This window comes from Stylophora pistillata, chromosome 2, assembly GCF_964205215.1.
Source record: "Stylophora pistillata chromosome 2, jaStyPist1.2, whole genome shotgun sequence".
NCBI classification, from domain to species: Eukaryota; Metazoa; Cnidaria; class Anthozoa; order Scleractinia; family Pocilloporidae; genus Stylophora; species Stylophora pistillata.
The window spans coordinates 16,901,489-16,927,272 of NC_142520.1; the positions used below are offsets into that span (position 1 = coordinate 16,901,489).

At 41.1% G+C, this 25,784-nt stretch overlaps 3 protein-coding genes and 1 pseudogene across 4 annotated transcripts; 2 read left to right on the forward strand and 2 right to left on the reverse strand.

Moving 5' to 3' along the window:
* Positions 1 to 13: 13 nt before the first annotated feature.
* On the forward strand, positions 14 to 18,287 carry LOC148737423 (putative pre-mRNA-splicing factor ATP-dependent RNA helicase PRP1; annotated as a pseudogene). Its single transcript, XR_015996782.1, has 12 exons — positions 14 to 200; positions 3,148 to 3,337; positions 4,086 to 4,159; positions 9,254 to 9,386; positions 11,364 to 11,609; positions 13,061 to 13,315; positions 13,948 to 14,211; positions 14,383 to 14,581; positions 14,681 to 14,803; positions 15,540 to 15,813; positions 16,584 to 16,707; positions 17,527 to 18,287. The product of XR_015996782.1 is annotated as a putative pre-mRNA-splicing factor ATP-dependent RNA helicase PRP1 (transcript).
* LOC148737424 (uncharacterized) lies at positions 4,285 to 5,838 on the reverse strand. Its single transcript, XM_088748308.1, has one exon. The coding sequence runs from the start codon at positions 5,836 to 5,838 to the stop codon at positions 4,870 to 4,872; it is 969 nt and encodes a 322-aa protein (XP_088604434.1). The 3' UTR covers positions 4,285 to 4,869.
* LOC148737425 (uncharacterized) lies at positions 7,463 to 9,020 on the reverse strand. The gene has a single exon (XM_088748306.1). It carries the CDS (start codon positions 8,827 to 8,829, stop codon positions 7,621 to 7,623), a length of 1,209 nt encoding a protein of 402 aa, XP_088604432.1. The 5' UTR covers positions 8,830 to 9,020; the 3' UTR covers positions 7,463 to 7,620.
* Positions 18,288 to 21,546: 3,259 nt separating the features above from the next.
* LOC148737426 (uncharacterized) lies at positions 21,547 to 22,091 on the forward strand. The gene is made up of 2 exons (XM_088749297.1): positions 21,547 to 21,752; positions 21,830 to 22,091. The coding sequence occupies exons 1-2, from the start codon at positions 21,547 to 21,549 to the stop codon at positions 22,005 to 22,007; spliced, it is 384 nt and encodes a 127-aa protein (XP_088605423.1). The 3' UTR covers positions 22,008 to 22,091.
* Positions 22,092 to 25,784: the final 3,693 nt, after the last annotated feature.

The following is a 25,784-nucleotide window of genomic DNA, read 5'->3' on the forward strand; positions in this document are numbered from 1 at the left end:
AACGCGTGTCTTTTGTATTTCCTTAGCCGGTAAAATTCGATGGAAATCTCAGTGGCGCTTGTAGTAATATAACAGTTAGAGAACGTTTATTGGAATATTTGACTTTGATGTCCATGCAAGATGTCGAAAAGGAGGTTAGATGTCGATAAGAACTCATCCAACTCGTTAACTACCGCGAAAAGGATTAAGGAGGAGTTGAGGTAGGCTGTGATACATATGTAAAGGACAGCTTTTCAGGTTTGAATATCGCCGAGCTTAAATTAATCTGCAGCTGGTTTTGGTACAGAGACTTAAATAAATCTATCTCTTCGATCACAATCTTCCTCAGGAAGGCAGTGCTCTGGAAATATTTGAATCACAGCTTATCTGGTTTAATTGTGGCCGTATCTCGAATCTGCACGGCTGTGAAATTATTATGCAAGACGGTATTTTCCAAATCTCGAAATCATAATTGATTTCGCAGAAGGTTCCCTTGTGTTATATATACTTAAGGCTAGGAAATATTGGAAACGATTTTCTTGAATTGCTGTCTAAATTTGTTTCCGAATTGATTACTATTCGCGCGATAGAGAACACCTAAGACATCGAATTCCCCTCTCGTGGTTTTATTAACTCTAGTCTGAAAACTCACGTTAGGTCGATTAAATTTAAACGTCTTTCACTGGATTAACAGGATAAGATTCTTTGCTTTAAGACAAACAAATAATGATAAGGACAAAAACAAAAATTATAAAAAAAAAAAAATCAACACATGTAGATAAGGAATTATTTTACAGTCAGAATGTCACAAGAAACTTCCAGTAATTCAGGCGATAGTTAGGTGAGACACGGAGAAATTACATGCCTATGCAAGTGCTGTTGGAGCTTTTTACTTGCCTTGGATGGGTAATTGTCTCTGTGGCTTTGTGTAACACATACTTGTAAGTTGCTGCTACCCTTCCCTTTCTTCTTGTGGCAATCGTTTTGTGTCAATTTACTTGGTCTTCAGCTGTTTTATTGGTAGGATGTTGTAGAGGTGGATGTCACTCATTTGGTTTTCACAGTCACTTGCTGCATCTGGTAGCCTGGAATTACGTTTGCTTAAATTTACTTTTCTATTGCCCTATAAGTAGTGTTCATCACTGTGAAGTTCCTTCTCTTATCCTTAAATTATTCCTTAGTTCATATGTATGATTTTCATTTATTCATAGTTATTTACAAACCAAAGTGTTAGGCAACCAGCATACTGCGTTAAACATAGGAACACTTAGATGCTGAGATCCAAATCCCTGAACAATTGCTTTGATTCTCTGGCTTAATATATAAAATACACAAGAAACTATAATAAATTATATACACAAAATAAAAGTTTCTTACTAAAGAAATCCACATTGCTGACTCATAATACGTGTATGTAAGTGTCAAAAAGGTGTTGTAAACTGTCCATAGCATCTTAGTGATTTTGTTATTGTATTGCAATGGTGTAAGGCTAACAAAAAATTGTAGAATCTTTAATAATGTCATTGTCGTTCCATAAAACATCAAACCTAAACTTAAAAATGAGCTTATTGAAGTGAATTTATAAGTGCAAAGGTTGGTGCAGGCGAGTTGGTACCAGGACAGGGCTTGATACTAATGGTAGCCCACTAGCCACAGACTACAGTAGAAATTCAGTTTTGAAAAGTGGTTTTTGATTTCCACATGCCAGTTTGGCAGTAAACAAACTGAAATTATAAAAACATCTAAGATGTCACTAGTCACTTGGCCAGAAAGTTGAAAAGTTAGTGTCAAAAATGCAAGCCCTGCCAGGGAGAAATGTTTCGATACCATAAACCTTCCCACCCCTTAAATCTAAAATAATTCAAAAGAAAATTCTCTCTGACCTATTGTCAGAAGTATAATTGTGACCGGGCACAGGATTTCGTACACTAACGCTTTTCCGTTAAACGGGTAAAAATAAACAGTTTGTAAACGGATAGTAAACGGGTAGTAAGAGCATTTAAACGGTTTGCATGTCCATTTAAACGAATAGTCCAAAGCGTTAAACGGTAGAGCAAAGTCCAAAAACGGATTCTGTAAACCGTTAAAAGGCCGAGATAAAAAAAAAATAAACGGATGGCTTAAAACGTTAAACGGTTGAACAACATCTATAATTATTTTATGGATAGCTCAAAACATTAAATGGATGGACAAAAACCTTGAACGGATGAGGAGGGCTACAGAACAGCGGGAAGCCATGCACATATCGATCAGAAAGCGTTGCGAACAATGATACGAATTGTTCATGCGGAACACTGACGTTTCATGCTAATAATATTCGACTGACAACAATAGAAAACTAAGTAAAATTAAATTACTAGCCTGCAATTAAGCTATCCACTGGCAAGTGAAGCGAGCAGAGAGCGAGTCTCGCCCTGGAGAGCTCGCAGTGCGTTTGAAAATTTGCATAAGCAGAGGAAGCAATCTGTCAATCATACCATGTGGACTGAACATTCTCGACAGAAAGAACATAGAATTGAGAAGCAAAGTCGTTTTTTTTTCATGTTCCTACATTGTTTCTTCTAGGTATTGACTGAAATGAAAACGCACCATCAAGTGAAAAACGTTAAGAAATGCCGCTGATTTTGTAGATTTCACCGTCGGTTAATCGAAACAATTTTGCATACGCATGTAACAAAACTCAACTTTCTTTCGGTCGTGTTTCATCTAGCATTCGATTTCGTAAAGTAATGTGTAATTACAGCTTTTATAAAGCAATTTCTGTTTCCTTTCAATCGATGGAAATAACAGATGAGAAACTCAATAGCCACAGATTTTGTAAATTTTGCCCTACACGTCAATTGAAATAAATTTGCATAATCATGAAAACAAATCTCGCTCTCCTTGTTAAACGGATGCAAGTAACCATTAAACAGATGTATTTCATTTTAAACGGATAGGTTAACCGTTTAAACGTTTTGTCGAAAACGTTCAACAGATGAGCAAAGCGTTTAAACGGATGAAGAAAGCGTTTAAACGCTTTAATGATCCGTTTTAGACGGATGGTAAACGGATAGTAAACGGATTGATTCGTTAAACGGTAAAGCGTTGTGTACGAAATCCTGTGCCCGGTCACAATTTATGTACACTATACCTCCTGATGCATTTTGGTCTCTTTTCCGTTGGTAGTAATCCAAGCAATCTTGGTGGAAAGATCAATCCTTTCAATGGGAAGCTATTCTCAGACAAATATTTTGACATTCTCAAGAAGAGAATCGAGCTACCAGTATGGGAGTACGGAGAAAAATTCATGGAAACCATGAAGGAAAAACAAGCTTTTGTTCTTGTTGGCGAGACTGGATCTGGTAAAACAACCCAGGTAATAGTTACATGTAGTATTTATTTGCTTTGACAAAGGGCAAACACTTGAAACCCTTTACAGTGAACATTTTGCATTATCAACCAATGTAATAACACTAAATTATCTTAGTAGTTTATTAGAAGTTGGGTTAAATTGTACTCCTTATCAGATGAACTGTGGTTGGGGAAATTTGAGGAATTAGAGACTGTAAATATTTGGAAGAATTCAGGCTTCAGTTAGGCGTAAGGGATGCCTACTACATGTAGATACTAGTTAGTGTTGGTACAAATTCCAGCTGAGCTGCTGTGTGAAGCTAATTAAGGGAAGTGAGGTACATTTTAACAGATATTTTTTCCTTGTTCCTTGTAAATATAGTAGGGTCTCAACTGTTGTTGGTGTAAACTAAGTGTTTACCATGCATGCAAACATAGTAAGTCTGTTCAGGTTTTTGGATTGAAGAGCACTCGATCACCATTTCCTCTCAGGCAATTTTTTTTTTTTTTTTTTTTATTCTATACAGTTCCACTCTCTCTTTGCAGGGCTCAACACCAACTTTTCAACTTACTAGCCGAGTGGCTGGTGACATCTTAGATGTTACGACAATGTCAGTTCGTTTACTAGCCAAACTGGCGAGTGGAAACCGAAAACCACCACCCAAAACTGAATTTCTACTAGTCTGTGGCTAGTGGGCTACCATTAGTGTCCAGCCCTGCCTTGGCAGTGTAACAGACACTTTATTTTAATACTATGAAATGGTAATCATTAGGATCAACTTGTTTCTCACGATTACAGGCAGATAATACACCCAAGACTAAGTATTCCTAGGCTGTGTATTGTCTTGTATGTTGCATTGTTTTGCATTACTGTAAGTGCAGTTTGTAGTGAGAAAAGAAAAACAATTTTGACATTTGGGAACTTGGCTTGATTAAGTTGCCAAGTTTGGGGTGTGTCTTATAACCGAGTGCATCTTTAAACTCATCGGCACTGATGAGCTTGGAGGAAGGTGCCGTAGCACTGTGGCAGTCGCGCTGACTACCCACAGCAGGGAGGTTACCATGGCGACACAACCTCGGTCCACCCCCCTGACACCTGTCACACTGACAAGTCAGTGGAATTGTTTTATACTTACCTGCTCTTGGCCCGCCATAGAGGAGGGAGGGTGGGAGCACAAGAGGCGGCTCACGTTAGGATCCGCGACGATCTCAAAACGTACTGAAAACCTCGTGACCCTGCAATTGCAAAGGGGGCGCCCCGCAGCATGCCCTCCGCTGACCATCATGCCTTGATTTTAACCTTGCCTAAATTTCATTTAGCCTTATTTAAACTCATCGGCACTGATGAGCTTGGAGGAAGGTGCCGTAGCACTGTGGCAGTCGCGCTGACTACCCACAGCAGGGAGGTTACCATGGCGACACAACCTCGGTCCACCCCCACAATGGTGCTTGAAACAAGAGGGACCGGGGTTGAGCCATGGTACCTCCAACCCAAGGCTCCACCAAGCACCATTCCCCCTACCTTTGCTTATTCACTGATATGGCACATACCGGTAGTCACGACAACTGCTGTGACAAGCTAGCCAAGACATCTGCCGGGGTCCGTATGGACATCTGATATGCATTACTCGACCATCTACCAAGTGTCTGAATCAGATGGTCTGGAATCCCATTGCGAGCTGCCACCGTGGCTGCCCCAATCCTGAAGCTGTGGCTCGAAAACTTCCCGGGGATGCCCGCCGCCTCCATAATGGTGCTCAACCACTTGTTGAGTAGGGGTCGAGACAATGGTTCTCCCGATTGGAGCCTGAACAGAGGGCCAGGTGCGTTTCCCCTACGGGACAAGTACGATAACACTGCCTGTAACGCGCACAAGGGCGGAGATCCCTTGCCAATGTGAAGGGTTGCCCCATTTCTGAAAGGGTCTGTTTTTGAGGCTTTAATGAAGACTTGTAGGCATGTTGGGTCTAGGGATGCGTCTACGGCCAGATCCTTCACCTGTAGGTGCACCGAGGGGGAAAACTTGGACGAGGAGGGAACTGTGAATTCCGAGGCTCTTAGGAAACCGAAGTATGCCAAGGAACAGGCCGTCCAGAACATGCAATGGTCAAAATTGTGTAGGTCCAACGATTTGACAATCACCATCATGAGCTGGTCTGTGATTGGCAGACGTTCACGTTTGACTATGCCCTGGGATCGCTTGATCCCCCGAAGAACTCGCTGTAGGCGCAGGCAATTTAACAAAGGGTCATTGAAGCCCTGCTCAATCTGAAGGGCACGCACAGCAGACAAATAAACGGTGATTGAAGAGTACTGAATGGATCCGGCCAGGTGGGAGACAAACAGACACAAGGTCCACTCGTCAACTGGGCAGGGAGACCCAGAGGGTTGGAGCTTACCCAGTTGCTGGCAGAACTCTATGAACCTTTTTTGACTAGAAGCGTAGGAACGTCGTGTGGATGGAGCTAGGCCTTCTTGGAAGAAATGCATGCACTTGGATTCTAGAGAGCTGACGTCAAGTCGCATATCACCTCTGGGGGGATTGAGGTGGGGGCTGCCAGTGCCGTTGGGGCCAGACGTCTGAAGTCCTGCCAATGAAAACGGGAAAGGGCGTCAGCAACTGAATTACAGAGTCCGGGGATATGCAGTGCTGAGAAGGAAAACTGGAACTTTGCGGCTGAGTGCAAAAGATGCCGCACTAGGTGCATGATGGCTGGCACCTTTGACGTTCTCGAATTGAGGATGGCGACCACTGCCTCATTGTCAGATCGAAACCTTATGTGCAACCTTGGCCACCTATGGCCCCAGACTGCGGCGGCAATTGCAATGGGAAATAGCTCTTTATAGGCAATGGACTTATCAACTTGCTGATGTAGCCACGAACCGTTAAACCACGCTGAACCCCAGATGGCCCCGAATCCTATAGCCCCTGATGCGTCAGTCAGAATTTCCAAGTCTGGGGAAGGGGACAACCCCGGGAATAGCCAGAAACCAACACCGTGCCAATGTGACAGGAACTGGTGCCACCACGCGAGGTCGAGTCTAAATTCCTGGCTCAACCGAATAGGGTGATCCTGCCTGCGGAAGCAGTTCAGGAGATCGATCATCCTCCGAATGAAGGCCCGACCTGGCCAGACGACTTTGGCTGCATGGTGAAGGTGACCTATCAGGGATTCCAGCTCTTTCTTGGTGCACCAGCGCTTCGCAGTCCATGCTGCGATTAACTCCCTAAGCGCTGCCAACTTGTCCTGCGGAAGTTCTGCTGATTGTCGAACCGAATCTAGGTGAATGCCGAGAATAGTAAGAGCAGTTGATGGGCCCACACACTTCTTAGGATGCAACGGGAGGCCTAATTGTTGGCAGACTGTGAGGGCTGTAGCTAAGTTATGATGACACACCTGGGAGCCAGGGGGGGCCACTAATATGAAATCATCGAGGTAATGAACCAGGTCTGAGATTTTATAGTTGTGTACCAGGATCCATTGAACCATATTCGCAAGTGAGTTAAAAATATAGGGAGCGGACCGCAAACCAAAGGGGAGTGCTAAGTCAACGTAGTACTGGCCTCTCCACTTATGTCCAAGCAGGTAACGGTCCTCTGGGTGCACAGGGACGTTACGATAGGCTGATTCCACATCAAACTTTGCCATCAGGGCCCCTATCCCGTGTGCGGCTATCATCCTGATAATTTCATCCAGCCGTATGTAGTGCATCGAGAATTCTTCCGGGTCTATGCCATCGTTAACACTAAGCCCCTTGGGGGAGGATAAGTCTACTATAAGGCGCCATTTGCCTGTTTGACCCTTTTTTGGAATCACGCTGAAGCTGCTGATATGCAACTTGGGTAACGGGGGGGATAGGAATGGGCCCGCTACTCTCCCTAATCTGACCTCATCAGCTAGGTAGGAATCGATTACTCCTCCGTGTTTATATGCTGTAGGCTTATTTCGTTTTGCCGATTTAAGATTGCCCACAGGAGTAAAGCCGAGTCTGAAGCCAGTACGCAGTCCTTCGAGGACATACCGGACTTGCCCTCTATCTGGATGACCCCTGAGCTCATGTTCGAACCGATCTGGTTTCAGAGGAGACACTGCAGAGACTGGGGGGAGGCTGACTGTGGGTGAAAGACACAAAAATTCAGTAGGGCTAGTCACGGGATAGCCAAAACACATGCTATTTATTCGCCTTCTTCTTGAGTAACAGAGCCTGGTGACAGGAGGTAGGCTAAAGAACAATAACTAATGCTACAAATTAGAACTAACAACAAGAACAATGTCTATGGGCGATTGGGCCCTTCAAGGCCCGTGCTTAGCGTTTCTTGCTTCTCCCATTATCCCTAGAATAGCTTGGGGAGCGTGACCTTCGTCTGGAGGCTGAGCTCTGGCAGTCTGCGGCGCGATGATCTCCATTGCAGGAGCTACACTTGTGAGCGAATTTGCAGGACTTATAAGGAGATGAACACTGGCCACGATTCCAGGATCTGCAAATGATGTCAGAGCAAAGCGATCCAGTCGCTTCCCCCTGGGCGATCACACGGCCAGGGTAAGAGTGGTTAGTTGTCCCTGCCGCATGGAAATTAAATAACTGCACGTTCATCGCTGACCAGTCAGTCAGTTTTGTCGCGGCGGCATGCTGCCTAAACGCTAGGTCATAGTTTAGCCACACTTGGCTACCAAATTGACGGTACGTGCGTAGGATTAAGAGCTTATATGCCGTTAGGTCACGCCACCGATGCGGGAATGACGATGCAATGACCAGCATGAAAATTGTAAACGCTTCGACCCAACTGACGACGTCTTCGATCCGACGGCGAGGCTTTTTGCCGCTCGACGTTAGAACTACTCTTCCATCAAACAACAACTGTGGCTCGGTTTGCGCCTGGAGGAGATTTGGCGTGAGCAGCTCGCTCAGGTCGGTAAATTTGCCCGCCAGAATTTGATTGACGATCTTTGGAGGGATCGGAGAAAACCCCGGGCCAACAACGAAGTGCTGGTCGAACAAACTCGATGAAAGCGAGGGGAGACTACTGACCGTCATTGGCGTCGCCATTCTAACCGAAGTAGAATTTGTCGTAGGCATAGAGAACGTGCTCAAAAATTCCGGTACAGAATAAGAAACAGACGTACCTGTAGCCGAGATGGGCGAAGTCGTTTCAGAGAATCCCACGCTAGAACCTGCCGCCAGGAAACTTTCCACGTGGTTGGCCAACGATGGATTCAACACTGACGAGGGTGGAGTTGCCGTAGCGAGCGAATTCCCAGTCGTCGTAGTTGCCGTCGTGCTGGATGGTAATGAACAGCCCTGTAATGAATTTACTGCCGCTAAAGCTGCTTGAGAAGCCACCAGCCTAACCATTTCAAGCATATCCGACGGCATGCTTGGCGAGTTTACGAGAGGTGGCGTGTTACATGCCGACGAAGACGGAACTACCGTGGACGCAACAGTCGATGTTGGATGGCCGTCATTGACGCTAAAGCAGGCAGCGGAAAGGCTATTTCTAGTCTGACGCCCTTCCATTATTCCAAACGGGGCGAAAGCGGAGAATACGGTAAATATTTCAGCACAAGAGGCGGCTCACGTTAGGATCCGCGACGATCTCAAAACGTACTGAAAACCTCGTGACCCTGCAATTGCAAAGGGGGCGCCCCGCAGCATGCCCTCCGCTGACCATCATGCCTTGATTTTAACCTTGCCTAAATTTCATTTAGCCTCATTATAACCAAATAAATACAGCAATTAAGTAGTTAGAAGAATTTGGTTAGGTCAAAATGAAAATCACTAGTGGGAGATAGAGCGTTAAAAAACAGGAAGGAAAAGGGTGTGAGAAAATGCAATTTAAGGTTTAAGTTTGGCCTTTAGCTCTGTCTCAGATGTCTGAACAAATGAGATACCGGTAATCATTCCTGACTGTAATTTAAAGCTCATTTTAATTTGTTTCCAGGTACATGACAGATGGTATGTTGTTGCGTGAGGCTATGACTGATCCTCTACTAGATCGTTATGCAGTCATTCTTCTTGATGAGGCGCACGAGAGAACTCTTGCTACTGATATGCTCATGGGTCTACTGAAAGAGGTACAGTGTGTGCATGCATCTGGAGATTTCATATTCTTCTTACAAGAACTACAGGCAACAAAACTGTTGACACATTGACCTATTGAACCCGCCTGTTACTTCATTGTCAATCTATTTTGTCCTAACTGTAAGTTACGTGGTAATCGCTTTCCCCCAAATCATTTTTCATCATCAGGGCTCAACACTAATGGTAGCCCACCAGCCACAGACTAGTAGAAATTCTGTTTTGGCTAGTGGTTTTTTTATTTCCACCTGCCAATTTAACTGGTAAGCAAGCTGAAGTTGTCGTAACATCAAAGATGTCACTAGCAACTTGGCTAGTAAGTTGAAAAGTTGGTGTCAAGCCCTGATCTTACTATTGTCAGTGATATTTTTGCTACAAATAGGCAACTTTGAATTAGGGAAGGGGTGCTTTCAGTGATTTGCAGTGTGGTACAGATAGTGGTGTTACTTTACACATAAGAGAACTGTTTAAACACAAGGGGTCGGTTATTTGTACAAGGTCCTACCAAAAACATGGTTTTAGTCAATCAGTGGGCCTTACATAAAATCAAAGATGTCACTAGCAACTTGGCTAGTAAATTGAAAAGTTGGTGTCAAGCCCTGATCTTGCTATTGTCAGTGATATTTTTGCTCCAAGTAGGCAACTTTGAATTAGGGAAGGGGTGCTTTCAGTGATTTGCAGTGTGGTACAGATAGTGGTGTTACTTTACACATAAGTGAACTGTTTAAAGACAAAGGGTCGGTTATTTGTACAAGGTCCTACCAAAAACATGGTTTTAGTCAATCAAGTGGGCCTTAGGTTTCCCTTCAAATGGATCAAGTGAACTAAATACATGTAAATGTTCTTTCCACTGTCAGCTTTTGACCCTCTTGACACTGTTCACAAAAATACATGTTCAGACAAATAGGTAATTAATTTTGGCAATATCAACTAAGTTGAAATGTAAATTGGCCACCCTAAAGAGTTAGAAAACTGATGTTTCAAGGGTTAGCCCTTTGTCATTCACTCTGACAAAGGGCTAACACTTGAAATGTCAACTTTTTAACTCTTTGCGGCGGCCAATTTACATTTCAACTTAGTTGATATTACCAAATTACCTTATTACCCACACCAATGCGGCAACATAGTTTCTTTAGAAACTTACCCCCTTTGTTCAGATAAATGGTTTGATGCTAAATTGAAGATAATGTAGAAAGGAGTTTTGTTCAACAATGGCTAAAATTTGTTTAACCCATTAACGTCCAATGCGCCCGTATGCGCCCATGGGGACCCACACCCTTTCTACGCCCTGTGACGTCATCAATTTTAACCCTGGAGCACGAATTCGAGCATCTACTTAAACGGGTTGAAAATATCTTGCAGACGATACCAGAATGAGCGCAATTGAGGGGAGGAGATTGGAGAAATAGCCAAAAAACCGTGTCACTTTGACTGGAAAATCTGCACGAAGATCGTGTTTCACTACCCACCTACCTTTCCGAGCATGTGCTTTGAAAATAATGAGTAGTTTCTGAAAAATCTCTACACCAAAATGAAGCCTACTCAATTTCCAGCAAGTGAGGAGAAACTTTAGGCAAGGAGAGGGGAAAAAAAGGGCAGGAGAAAGAGAGAAAAGTAGAAGTCGTAAGTGGGGCATGACTTTTCAACCCATGTCGAAATTTTGCTCTCTGCGCGTGCCCGAGATTTTCAGGCCGCCATTTTGCATTTGGATCGAAAGGCCGTCGAGTGCACGAGCTCTCAAGTGGTTTTTGGTAAGTTAGAGCTTTTAAAACCCCAACAGTGACCCGAAATCTGCTGGACTAGCTTCAAAACACAGTTTTCCAGAAAAGCTGCGGCCATTAATGGGTTAAATAATCAGACCGTTGTGCCTTGTAATAATGATGCTGATTGTACACGTGCAGGTGACAGTGCATTGGTCCGCTTTTACACCTGTAACTTACAGGAGTTGTATAAAATGCGTTGGTTTTCCACAGGTTGTGCGACAGAGACATGACCTGAAGATCATAATCATGAGTGCCACCTTGGATGCTGGGAAATTTCAGGAATATTTTGATGAATGTCCACTCATGACAATCCCTGGACGAACACATCCTGTAGAGATCTTTTACACTCCTGAACCTGAACGAGACTACTAGGAGGCAACCATTAGAACAGTGGTACAGACTCACATGTGTGAGGAAGTGGAGGGTGACATTTTGTTGTTTCTTACTGGGCAAGAGGTGTGTGTTCAAAGTTCTTGATGCACTGTTGAGTTTAAATTGGCATGTTTTGTTTAATCCTTAAAAACCCTTTGACTCCCAAGATATCATTGGTAACTCTCTCTACTGTCTGTCATACAATTCTTATGATGTCATTTAGGAGAATTTGGTATCTGATCAATTACCGTAATTTCCAGCCGTTTACCTGCATGGCCAATTATTGCATACAATGAAAACAAAAGTCAACAGATTACCCGCACTGGTGAATAACCTACACCTTAAAAGCTAAGGAAATTTGTACAAAACTACTTGACAGAATGCAAATTCATGGACACATTTTGTGTGAACAATCATTCAGCGCCATGTTGATTTGTTGATTTCTCAAAAAAATCGATATCTCTGGTTCTACTGGGCTTAACAAGTCCCTAAAGCAGGAAAATTCTCTTCAGCTCAAGCTAGTGTTGACTGGAAATTTGTCACTGATGCGCCGGTTATCCTTGGTTTGTTTTTGTCACCATCAAGGTTTTGTTTACACGCATGCAGATAGTAACTTGTTCGTCACGCAACTAATGTAATTGTGCGTGAAATAAACTTGATTGGGCATCATATTTTCATGCTGCTTTGTGGCACTTTTAATACAATAAAATTCACCTGAGAGGTGGAAATGCAGGTAGGTGAGAATTTTCTTCAATTCAACCGCTAGTAGATTTCAAAATTATCACATAACCCGCACCTCCTCATTACCTGCAGTGGCATGTGTTAAAGAAAAAATCAACAGATTACCCGCGGGTAAGCGTCAGGAAATTATGGTAATAATCCCCTGATTGATATATTTTCTTTATTCTCATCACTTGTGTTCTTGATATTGTTTTGTCATTGTAAGGATAAATTCTGTCTTGGTCACTCGTGGGAGTTAAAGAGTTAATTAAACTCCTAAGAGTGATAAGCATCCAATTCTCCCAACAGCGTCACCCCTGAATCAAACATTTAAGATCACGAGAATATTTAAAATGACCACAACTTAGAAAGCTCTTGATTGTTCAGAAAAAATTCTCCATGTCATCACCTTAGGAAATGTATAAGAGAAAAACAATGCTGTTGTAAGGAGGTAGTGGGTTAAAGGTGCTCAAATTTCAACATCTAAATTGCATTTACTTTCAAAAATTCTCTGATTAGAATGACTGCAGAGTTGATTAATATTAGGCCTGAAATAAAGAAAAAAAATCCTTTATCAGCTTTTGGTGTGTAATTGGCAAAAGTGGTGCAAGTAGATGACTTTTAGTTGCCACTATTTTAAACTAGAACTTAAAGTGCTATTTAACCCTAGCTTCGAAGGACCATTCATTCCTGAATGACATTTTGCAACAAATACGAGTATTGTATTAATTTTTTGCAGTTTGTATATATTTTAAACAAAGTTAAACTAAGTTAAAAGTAGCCTTTCAACATTATACTTTATTCTCTCCATTCAGGAAATTGAAGAAGCATGTAAGAGACTGAAGAAGGAAATTGATAACCTGGGACCTGAAGTAGGCGAGCTCTGCTGCATCCCTCTGTATTCAACTCTTCCTCCGCAGCAGCAGCAGCGCATCTTTGATGCTCCTCCAGCAAAACGCCCTAATGGTGCCATTGGGCGCAAGCGCGTGGTGTCCACCAACATTGCTGAAACATCTCTTATCATTGATGGTGTGGTGTTTGTTATAGATCCTGGATTTTCCAAGCAGAAGGTCTGTCTTACTTCAGCATTTGATCACTGTCTACTTTTCACAAAGTATTTTACCATTTTTCTTGTCTCTTAACAAGCATGGGACAAAGTAAACCTTCTGAGTTTCCTTAAGGAATCCAACCCCAGACCATTGGATTCAGTGTGCAGGTTCAGTTCCTCATGGGGTCTCAGAACTTTTTCTCTGTCCCATGTTTGTGACAAGATCAAAAAATATATAATAATAATAATTTAATAATAATAATAATAACAACAACAACAACTTTATTTATCCTGGTAGAAAAAAACCGGTCAGTCAGTCAACAAAGGTTGATGGACTGGTAATAATCGGTGACCAGCAATATATGAGTATATAAGAATATTAACATGAAAAACAATGGCCTACAATAATGACAAGAACCCTAATGAAGAACTAAGCATTGATCTTACAAATATGATCAGCCTTATCCTTAATCATTAAGTAGGTAAAAGTTATGACCTTAAACTTACACTTAAACTGACCTTAAACTTAAACTTACCTGCTTTTTCTTACAAAGCTCAAAAATCTACATCTTTCTAATTCTGCATATATTATATTGTTCCTTATCAAGGTTGACTGAGTGTAAAGTCATTTTGTCTTTGGTTTGTCTATAATAGGTGTACATTCCCCATTTCCGTGTAGAGTCACTGTTAGTTTCTGCCATATCAAAAGCCAGTTCACAGCCGAGAGCTGGCCGTGCTGGTCGTACACGTCCTGCCAAGTGTTTCAGATTGTACGCAGAGAAAGCTTATCAACTGAAACTGAAATGCAAGACAATACCTACCCTGAAATCCTGAGGTCCAACCTTGGTACTGTGGTGCTACAGCTGAAAAAGTTGGGCATCGACGACTTCGTGCATTTTGACTTCATGGATCCTCCTGGTAGGTTCAGTGCTTGTGAGGGAGCTGTTAAATGTGTATTAGCCCTTGATTTGTGGTGATTCCCAGAAGTGTCATTTCCTAAGGAATGGCTCAAAGTCTTACAAGTAAAAGGTTGCGTACAAACCAAACAAAGAAAGCTAAGATTTCATTCTTTTTTTGTCAGTTTGATAGCACCAGAAACTTTGATGAGAGCACTTGAACTGCTGAACCATCTTGGTGCCCTTGATGACAATGGAGACCTCACATCACTGGGCTCCATGATGGCAGAGTTTCCACTCTACCCTCAACTTGCTAACTGAAGATGGTGATAATGCCAGTTGTGACCATAACTGCTCGAATGAAATTCTCTCCGTTACTGCCATGTTATCAGGTATACAGATATCAAGTCAACCTGTTGATTTACTTAAAAATACCTTTTGATAAATTTTTATCATTATAATTTATTAATGATCCTGCCTCTGTCTGTTAGTTCCTCAGGTGTTTATGAGACCAAATGAAGCTAAAAAGGCAGCTGATGAAGCTAAGATGAAGTTTGCTCACATTGATGGAGATCACCTGACCTTACCCAATGTTTACCATGCATACAAACAAAGTGAGTTTGACTTGTAACCTGTACTTATATTGTATGCCAAGCTTTCTGATGTTATTGTGTGTGCATTGTTAACTAAAAAAACCACCTACTAATCTTGTCCTCTTAGTCCTTTCTGAACATTATGGAACCTTGTTTTATTTCTCCTTGGGGAAGATTTCTGCCACACAATTTGTCTGCCACACAATTTTTCTGCCACACAATTCTTGTAATGTTAGTTTGGAGAATTGGGTATTGGATCAACTCATTAGATTCTCTATTCTCATCACTTGTCTGCTTGGTATTGTATTGAAGTTGTAAGTCGAGAAATTCTGTCTTGGTCACTCGTGGGAGTCAAAGGATTAAACTTATTTGCAGATAATCTGACAATTCAGGTTCATGAGTAACATTGCATTTACCAGTATAATGTACCGGTAACTCTTTGTTTGAGTTCTAGTGCAGAAGTTGGAGCAGTTTTCTTTCTGCAGTCTCCAGGGATTTTGTGGTAGTCTTAGACAAGTTTAGCTACAATCTCTTCTTTTCCTCCTGATGATCTAATCAGGGTTTACAAGGACCAAGAAAGGGGACTCATTTTTGTATAGTATTAAATATAAAACAGGGCCAGTGGGCTCATTTTTGGTGGTGAGATTTGCCAGCCTTGGGAAGGGTACTTTGCTATTCTGGGGGCTGGCTTGACACAGTCAAAGCCCAAAGATGTCCCAAGCTATTTCAAACAAAACTTTTTTATCCTTATTTTTAGACCATGAAGATACACAGTGGGGTTATGATAATTTTATCCAACATCGTTCTCTCAAATCGGCTGATAATGTGAGACAGCAACTTACCAGGATCATGGACAGGTTCAACTTTGCACGACGTAGCACTGACTTCAATAGATTCATGTGTGTTTGAAAATTACATCAGCAATTTGGACAGTGTAAAATTATGTTTGGCCACAAGCAGGTTCTCTTTTGATGCTGCCAACTCGTGTACAAGTACTTTAAGTACAGAATGTCCTACCAAAATGAAGAGTGGTGAGAATGGCATTTTTTCCCCAAACTAATGCAGTGATCTAATTTGAAGTACTTCAGACACTGACCATTAAATCTGTAAATCCTACCTACCCACCCACCCATCCCTCCCATGTTACTGTTCTGATGAGTAGGTGGCTCATTTGGAGAGGTCTGGACACTACCTGACTGTCAAAGACAACCAGGTGAGACATTACCTACCTATTCTCTACTTACAGCACAAAATTTTCGTATCTATAGGTTATATAGTAATAGCACAACGTTGATTAAGCCCTGTTTTCATAATTATGCTGGGAAAATCCAAGCCAATCAGCAATTTCACTGTTTCCCAACTGTCCCAGATTTTGCAAATATAATTATTAGGAGATTGATGGATGTCTTTGCCAGATTCTTGGGTATGCCATTTTTCTTTGTGATGGGGGGGTACTGAAGCTAAGCAACTAGAGGACTGGTAACAAGCTAAACTACTGACATCACTGACAGCAAAAAAAGAACTTGTCATGTGTAGGATCACCGAAGCATCATACTGAAAGCAGATAACTCCATGGGAAGGAACCCTCCAAATGTGTGGCTTCATAGCTCAGTTGTCAGTAGGGCCAAATAGTACCTGGGAGCCATAGGATTAAATCCCATCAGTCTGAGGTTTTTCCAGGCTTCTTTTCAGCAATTCTTAAAACTCCAATACAACTGCAAGGATTATACCCTTGCTTGATTTTTATCCGCAGGTCAATTGAAATTTACTTCACTATAATTATTATTTTATCAACCATTAGGTTGTACAACTCCATCTATCAACTTGTTTGGATCACAAGCTTGAGTGAGTGTAGTACAATTAGTTTGTTTTGACCACCAAGAGCTACATTCGGACCTGTACAGACAGAAAGGTTGACCAGTAAGGTTAGTGGTACTCAAGGGTTTCTTGAGTGTATTGTTTTGGGGTGTTTACACAATAACCCTTTGTGACTGATCTGTGAAATGTTGTCACGAGTGCAACAAAAACAAATTCAACTGAATCTTGGTCAACTGTGATCTCCGGCAATTGATGATGTTATCTTTGTTTTCATCAAGACCTACTAGGAGGATCTAGTTTCTTTTTTGCCCATTTTTTAGGTCAGGTGTCATTTTTGTATAAGGTACAAGACGTGTTACAACAGTATCAAGCAAGATGACTTTATTAATCACGCATCAAGCTTTTTTTTTATGGTGGCTCACTTATTGCACCATGAAGAAGACCTTCTGCTTTGGTGTCAGTCTGTTTAACAATTAGATTCCATATCGCCATGCATCTGTTCTGTTATAGGTGACAGATGAAGTCAAAATAGTGGTACGAACAAAGAGAGGAGCACTTGGCACTGCTGAGTGTAACTGAATGTTCTTACCACAATTTCACATCTTCTGTGATCTATGATTGAAAAGTCACACTGCAACATGGATTCTGTCTCTTTTGTATAGTAATGAAGTAAAAAACTTTCAATTATGCTGTAGTGAATGTGTCTGCCCTCCAATAGACCAATCATAGTTCAGCTTACTACATGAACAACAAGATGTAGCATTATTGCAGTAGGCTTGACACAGGAGTGCATTAGAACAGTGGATAGAATCAATTAAGCCTAGAATGCATAAGAGACCTTTTGGAAACCTCAGGAGAACCTCTGAACCTCTTGAATGACTATTGTAAGACATTTTAAGAAAGCTTCCTGCTTGATTTTTGTACAGGTTGGTGAAAATTACACCCCAGTACTATGACCGTGTGTGAAGCCAAGCGTGTCATGGAAAGGATTGTAGAGAGGTTACAGAAGAACAGATAAAACTTCAAATGAACTGTGGACAACCTCAGTAAAAAGAAAACCTTGTGAAAGAAAGAACTTGTAAAAAACCTTATTGCTCAGAAAATCATGCCATCATCTGCATTTGGTTCTTTCTAACTTGAAAGTAAAACTAGATAATTATGCTTCTGTTTGCTTCCTGAGATCTTTCCTCAGAAGTTTTTTCAGCTAACGACATAGAAACAGTAACATTCAGGCAAAGACTCAGGCCATCCAAGCGTGTTAAACAGTTTGCAGCTCCAAATAAAAGCTGCTCCTTGAATCCTTTAGTTGCTGATTTGTAACTTGTTGCTGTACATAGCTTTCAATCGCTTTCAATGTCTTTGCTATGTTAACTTTGAAACTCCAGAGACTGATTTAACTTCTCCCCTTCAGCTGCTTCAAATATTCTTGTAAAGTGTTTTCATCCATTAGTTAAGTTATTCCCTTTACCTGTTTTCTGATAGTAGTGGAGGTAATGTGGCAAGAAGAAGTTGCATGTTCATTACCTCTTGGCATTCATGGGTGAAGTAATCAGCTGCATCTCAGTTCTACAAACTTGATTTGCTTCTACAGGCTTGATTTGCAGGTCAGGGATCTTGAACGGAACCTTTCCCACTCCTTGTTAGATGAAACAATTGAAAAATTGCTTAATAAAATCCAAGGAACACACTTTCATTGTCTTGTTATTAAAAGGATTAACTTTGGGAAAACTGCAGATATCTTGAAGTAATTTAAGCAGCTCACGGTTATTGATCTTCATCAATGCTTTGCGCCACACATTTTGCCTGACGTTGAACATTGGGTTCTTCAAAAACTGCGTACACTTTCCAAGTTCTATTCTTCATTGCATCTGCTGTCGTTTTATCAATAGCAATGAGCTGTAAAATAAAACCATTACAAGGTTAATAGTTGAAAGTTCCTTGTTGACACCATTTCGTTACTGGGGGGCAGGAGAGAATGTGAATTGCTATAAATGAAAAAATAATTATTTACTCTCACTGTATCCCCTCCTTTAATGCCAGAAAGATTATCTTAAGTGAAGTTTACTCCTGATGGACTGAAAAATACGGCACACGATAGAACACCCTGAAATGAAATAGTTGCAAGTTTCAGAATGTTCTGGAAAAGCAAACAGAAAAAGTCTATCTTCCAACCCCCTCAACTATGAATTTTTTCACTTGAGGTTACCGTGCTCCTTCAGGGGTGTCTCTCGTGCAAGCGATGCATGTAGCGCGTCCGGTTTAAACTGCAGGTATCTAAACCCCACATTAAATTAAAGCTTATAGGACTGGCTATCAGACTGTACCAAAAATTTTGAAAAAAAATGAATTGTCGAATTTTTCACGACTTCTAAATGCGAGCGCCCGAATCACTTTTTAAGAGCTACAAGTCAAAGGGAATTTGTTTCATTGCTCTCAAATTTTGACAGGAGCTAGTTTTACATACAAACAACAAAACGTGCCTCTGAATATTTTATTTCTACATACTTTTTTCTTCAAGAGCGATTTTTGTACGATCACCACATTTTTTAAATCCTATTTCAAAAATGTTCCGTAACTTTTCACTGAAATTAAATGTGGCAAATTGCAGACACGTTTTTTTAGCGCTTGGGCCCCGGAAGCGGAAGAACTCATTAAATAAGCGAAAAACATCCGCCGGAAGTACAAAGTAGCGCTTTTGGGGCGCCGACAGGGAATGCAATTTTTCACATTTTTCACACTAAGCCTCTTATGGACATAGTTTTATTTTACATTTACTTCTCTTTCGTTAATGATACGAATAAACGACGCTCTGTGCAACCTGTAAACTGGGCAGTAATTAAACGCAAAATCATCAAAAATATTCTAGCAAGTTACTCTTTTTTCGAGATATTAAACTTTGCTGCAATTAAAATTGACTTACTTCATGAATATCATTTATGAGATTACCCTCACATGGAATCATAGACAATTTCACTCAAAAACAAAATTAGACCCAAAATAGTCGCAAGACATATCGTAAGGTTGCCATAAGCATAAACAACAGCTGAGCTCCTCTTAAAGTAAATATCTAACATGAAACTTACTCTCGACAACATGAATGATGTTAATCCTCTTCAACTGACCATGTTCGTTCACCTCGCAACTGTAGTTTGTATTATTTTTTGTTCAGTAACTTTGATTCGGAGTCGCACACTAGTGCTGTTTTGTACAACAGTACCATTCATTCTCCAGACAATACGAGGAGCTGGTCCACCTTTCGCTGGCCACCATAAAGATGAAGAATGGTTGAGCAGGACAAACTGAGTCTTTGCGACTTCTTTTAGGCTTGTAGGAACTAAGCACAAACACAAAACTAATGAGACATCGAAATCTGTACACCGAAAATTATATATCTTCATCTTCCTACAACGAAAATCGAGTATAAGACTCGGTGTCTAAAGTTAAGTACATCTCGCAAAATCGTTACTAGGGTAACATATCTTATTCTGTACGAAGGAGAAGAAGCACCCAAACATCATTTTTTATCTAGAAGCTGGATTAAAGTTTTCAAATTTGCGGAGTTAAAAACCTGCGAATAGAAAATCCTCGCAGAATTTAATCGCGCGAAATTTATTACCACATAGAAAATATAAAACACAGAAAAAAGTGATTTACATGTAATAACAACAACATTTATACAGGATATGTATCAACAAATATACAAATTATAAACTACTCCTCCTGTAATTAATTATACAAATAAGAAAACGAAAAAGATTAAACTTGAAAATTCTTACCTGTTTCATTCCTTACTTTTTCCTGATATCTAAGTCCCATTTAAACCAGTATCTATGCTGAGGTGAAAATCTTAACCACTTGTTATGTCCACTGGATCACCGAGTAAAATAAGGAGTGTCCCTTCCACAAAATACACCCAGTAGATTGGCAGACTGATTATAACCATCACGGATCTCAAGATACTCCTCATCAGCACAAGGTGCTCCAGGCGAAAAAAAGGACTTATAGATGCTAATTCTTATTTTCACATATTGTCCGTACTCCCCTTGAAGGAGCCGAGTTCTATCAAAGTCTCGAATCGTATATTGCCTGGTGTAAACCTCTTTGATTATTGCAACTATTTAAAAGAACATAGTTTGATGGAGTAAAAGTGATCACACTTTGTACATTAAATTAACTGATGACTGTCTTTCTCGTTTTCAAGCCTCTGTCATCGTGTACGTAAACGATAATGTAAACTCTTCCTAAACTCTGAGACTAGCCTCATAGAGAAATTTTCCCTGTACTTTTCTAGTGCACCTGTAATATGAGAGGAATTTATTCTTCATAAATCAATGAGCAAGTGAAACTCCTACGTCAGTAATTAACAACTGTGTCTTCTGCAAGAAGCAAAGATCTGGAACGTTTAGGAAGTTGGTTTGAATCAGTTTTACAGTCAATTCTCCCTTCAATGGACATATAGAGGCATGTTACCCTCACACGAGCCGTCTTAGCCTGCGCACAGGCTCCCCGTTCAATCAGACGTGGGGACACAGGAAGGAGAGCCTGCACGCAAGTCTCCGAATATCGAATGTCTGCGTCCAAAATTTGGACGCAAAGCACTGATTGGTTGATTTTAATTTTTCATGACGTAAGTCTTAGTTTTCAGTTCCGGTAGAGACAAAAATTAAAATGGCGGAAAGAAGCGATGCTGTTCTTCGCGAGGCTTGTGACCGTTTATCAAATAATTTGAAGTTTACGCTGCAATTGAAGCCCGAACAGCGTAATACTGTGGACTATTTACTTAAGAAAGAAGATGTGCTCGCGGTTCTTCCGACAGGATACGGCAAAAGTCTTATTTTCCAAGTCTTTGCTGTTGCTGCATCGATTGAAGGGGAAGAGCGGCAAATGTGTTGATTATTTGTCCTTTGAAAAGCATCATACAAGACCAACTTGCTGAGGCTGGGAGTATGGGTATCCCGGCGGCTTCCACAGAGGATGTCTCGGAAGACGAGTTGCGTGCCGCAAAATTTCAGCTAATCTTCGGTTCGGCTGTGACAGTTATGGACAAACGATTCCTCGACATTATGAAAGATAACTGCTCTTCTCTTGACAGAAAGTTGGCCGCAGTTGTGGTGGATGAGTCCCATACTGTTGAGATGTGGACTGGAAAAAGGTATTATGTTTCTAACAAATCCTATTGGGGATACTTCTAACTAAATTGTTTCTCACTTGTTCAGTGATCGTTCACAGGTCTGAGGCAAAACTCGGTGCAAATGTTGCTTTCCGTGAGCCGTTTGGGAAATTGTCGCAGATCAGATCCTTTTGTAAACAAGGAGAGTCAAGTTCTATAGTCATTCACCGAAAAGCTCAAGTCTGTGTTGCCGTGCCTGTTTACTTATTTTTGGAGTCTTTCGATTGCATTAATTGATTTCCTGACCAAGGCGCTGAAGTCATTCTTTACTTTGATTACGTTTAATTTATTCGTTTTATCTTTTTAAGGGACGCCAATACTTGCAATAACGGCGACTGCACATGAAAAAACTTAAAATGTCATTATTAAACAGTTACTGTTAAAAATGCCTCCGTGAGACATGGCGCTCGCTCGCCGGGAGCCTGTTCGTTTGTTTGTTTTCTGTTTTGGATTTTGACTTCCGGCGCGCGCTGATTGGTTGACATTTGACAGTTAACAAGATGAGTTCTCTGCGGGGTTCTTGTAGGAGGCAAACGCGATTTAGCAAGACGCGTGCAGGCTCCCCTTCCCCTGCTTCGCGCCGTTGTGCACCTCCAAGCCGGGAGCCTGTTCGCAGGCTAGAGCCGTCTCAGCTGTTTTTAAGTATCCACAACAGCTTGCATCCATTCTACAAGCATTGAGTCCAACTGTAGGGGATAAGAAAGATACACTGTAAGATACAGTGTTTTCGGTTTCAAATGAAATAAACTGCGTAATCAGGTTATCGTAAATAATTGTAGCACTGCATTACACTAGCTTGCAGGGAATAATTTTTACTCGCGAGTAGCGAGTGTACTATGATTCGCAAAGTGGCGGTTCGCCTTTAAAGTCATGTTCCATAATTTCTTAATTGTCAACGAACACGAGCAATAACTTGAAAAAAGAACACGAGCGCTTTTTTTGGACAAAAAACAATAACAAGAGCGCTTTTTTTGACAAAAAAAAACCAACAAACAAACAAACAAAACAAGCAAAACAAAACAAAAAGGCAAGTTAAATAAATAATATAGCCTTACCAGTATGAAAACAAACCACCGCCCAAAAATCGATATATAATTAAGTTTACATGACCTCGATGCGAAATTAAAAGAAACCAAACAAACTGTTGTCACTTACAAAACCATAAACTTTACAAGTGACCCCAGGGCTCTGGATGAATCTGAAGTGATTATTCAAGAAGCTCATAGTTATTAGAGGGGACTGGGTAGAAGACCCAGCGAACTTCAAAGGGGCATGTCTTTGTTAGAGTTTATTCGAGTCACGCGCTCTGATGAACGTGCACAGAATCGAAACATCTACAGAGCGTTCACTGAAAAACTCGAAGCATTGCAGAATACTTTGCAAGTTTCTATAGTTTTTAAGGCGTAAAAGTCATTTTTGAGGACAGCTTACTTCATGTGATGCCAGGGGATAACTGTGCGGTGTTTGGATGCGGTTTATCCAGACGATCGAGAGGAATCAGCATATGGAAGTTGCCTACAGCAAAGGACGAAGAGTCCAGAAAATGGCGGGAAGCCTGGCTTTACGAAATAACTAAAGCGAGAGAAATGGATCAGAGCCTTCAGAGCACAATCAAAGTACGACAGGATTTATACATGCGAGAAGCATTTCAAACCCGAGGATGTGCAAGTATGTGAGTATAAGCGTTATCTACCTTAGTAACAGCTGAATTAAGTAATGTTTGTCTACATTCGAAAAGTTCAGCTCGATCGCGTGCGTCCTGCGTCTTATTCGTTCATGTTCGAGTCTTTGATAATAATCTTTGCTTCTTTTATAGTTCAATCGGCGAAAGTGACAAGAAAGAAGCCTAGATTTGGTGCATTGCCTGTTCTTAATATGCCTCAAAGAAGTCACAAATTGTTGACACCGACACCGCGACCAGCAAGAACGATCATGAGAGACCTTGACGCACACATCAACACAAGTTACTATGAAACATTTTCCGAATTTTGTAAGCGGGATACGTGTCTGAAATCTTTAAATGAGTGGACCTCTAAGATGTTTCCCGATAAAGCGGTATTCAAGAACAAAATTGAGCCCTATCTTCCGCCTGAGTTCGAAGTGATTGTGGACTATAGCCTTGTTTTCACCGTGAAAGTGTTGGGATGTTACTTGGTTGAAGACCATCCACTGTACCTCAGATTTCGTCGCACCGTACGAAACGTAACTTTGTCAGTCCTGGTCAAAGAGTTAAACGACTGCACTTTCTGTAAAGGTGTTCATGCTTCTGAAATTACGATCAAACTGTACCACCATTTATACCTATAGATTCTTCAAAGGAAGATGAGGGAGGACAGCAGTTTCCACAGAAGGGAAGTTGGAGATCCCATGGATGTTCGTTTTTAATATGCGACATAGATGACTCTGTTAGTACTGCTTGCTCAAAATACCAGACTTCAGCAAATAATTCCATAAAGGCCAAACACAATAGGCGACACCTGCACATGTCAAAGAACCTGTATCCAAAACAGACCCTGAAAGAGTAAAATTGACATTGCAAAACCAGAGATTAAAATGTGCGCAGCTTGAAAATGAGCTTAAAGAAATGAGGACAGAACTACTGAAATCAAACATTGAGGTTGATGGCAAATTAAATGATGACTTGATTAAAATCATGGATTCTTCAAGAGCCAAAATTACACCTTTTATGAACTTATCGTATTCCTGAAACTTTCACCTCTCATCTTTGTAAAAACTAAAATTTTTTTTGAATCGTTTTCGGGATTTTCCGAGGTTAAAATATCTTTAAAGCCAACGTTTCGACCAGTTTTAAGGGTCTTCTTCAGGTTCTTTCAAAGGTTGTCATTATAGCGGATTGTTTAGTCTTTTAGCTTGGTGGCCGCACATGATGTTTCTTCATCATTATACGACGTTTAAACGATGTCAAATTGCGCGGGAAATGTAGTCTGAGGTCTCTCAAGTATTTCTACTCTTTCGATAATTCATTGCCTAGTACAGTCTTTTTTCATGATCAAGGAATGAGTTTAGGACTGGTTTCCATGCTTCAACGGATGTTCCGAAGAACGCCTGTTGATTGGCGTGGCGCTGTCCATTGGAAAGGCCGAACAATGCCGCACGCTTTTTATTTTTTTGATTTTACTAATATATTCAGATAGGTCGTGATAGAAGTAGGGTCATTTTTATTTTTTTGTTAAGCGCTCGCAGATGTCGGACTTATGAGTTTTTCTCTCGTTGTGGACTCGCTTTTTTTCGTTTAAAACACAATTTCCTCTCGTCGAAACAACGGGGTCAAAATTGTTAAAGACTCTCATTCCGCGATGTTTTTGTTGTAGTGACTCCATTCCTTTAAGAACTTTTCTTTGCCGTAATCCTCTCTCTGTTGCTACGATCTCTGCGTTTCCCCAGTCAACACCACGCACTTTGGCACTCCACGGTGTGTCGTGCTAGGCCTCCATCTTCTTTGCCCATCCATTTTTCGGCCGATAGAGTGTTTCCTTTATAAAGGTCCTCATTTGTTAGTCTCACTTTGTTCATGTGTTCTTTCTTTCTTTCTTGTTTGGAAACGGCGCCATGTTTTTTCTACGTACACAGTATTCTGGCAGTTGCAAGTGTTAGGTTCAAACGGGTTTTTGTATATTTCGTTTACGTTAGTGTTAATGGTACCTGCTAAAAGTTTTATAGGACGTTTCGTTCGCTGGTCAATACATTACATAATTTAGCTCGCTACGTAAGGACTCTTTCCGTTTTCCGACACGTGTTAGGTTTGAGGTTTGAGGTTTTCATTCGCGAGTGTATTCAGTGATTTTCTTGCGATCGGCTACGAGCTTAACGGCTATCTACCAAAGGTTTTCTTGCTATCGTGCACGCTGTTGTCTCCTCTAGGAGCTAGACCAAAGTAAGTTCCTGTACATTTATTTTAGGTTTGTTTTATCTTAGTTTCGTCACACAGTCCATTTTATTTTGGGCTTTTAGTTTTCTACATAGTCGTTTCTTTGTTCCTAGCGTTACGTTCTT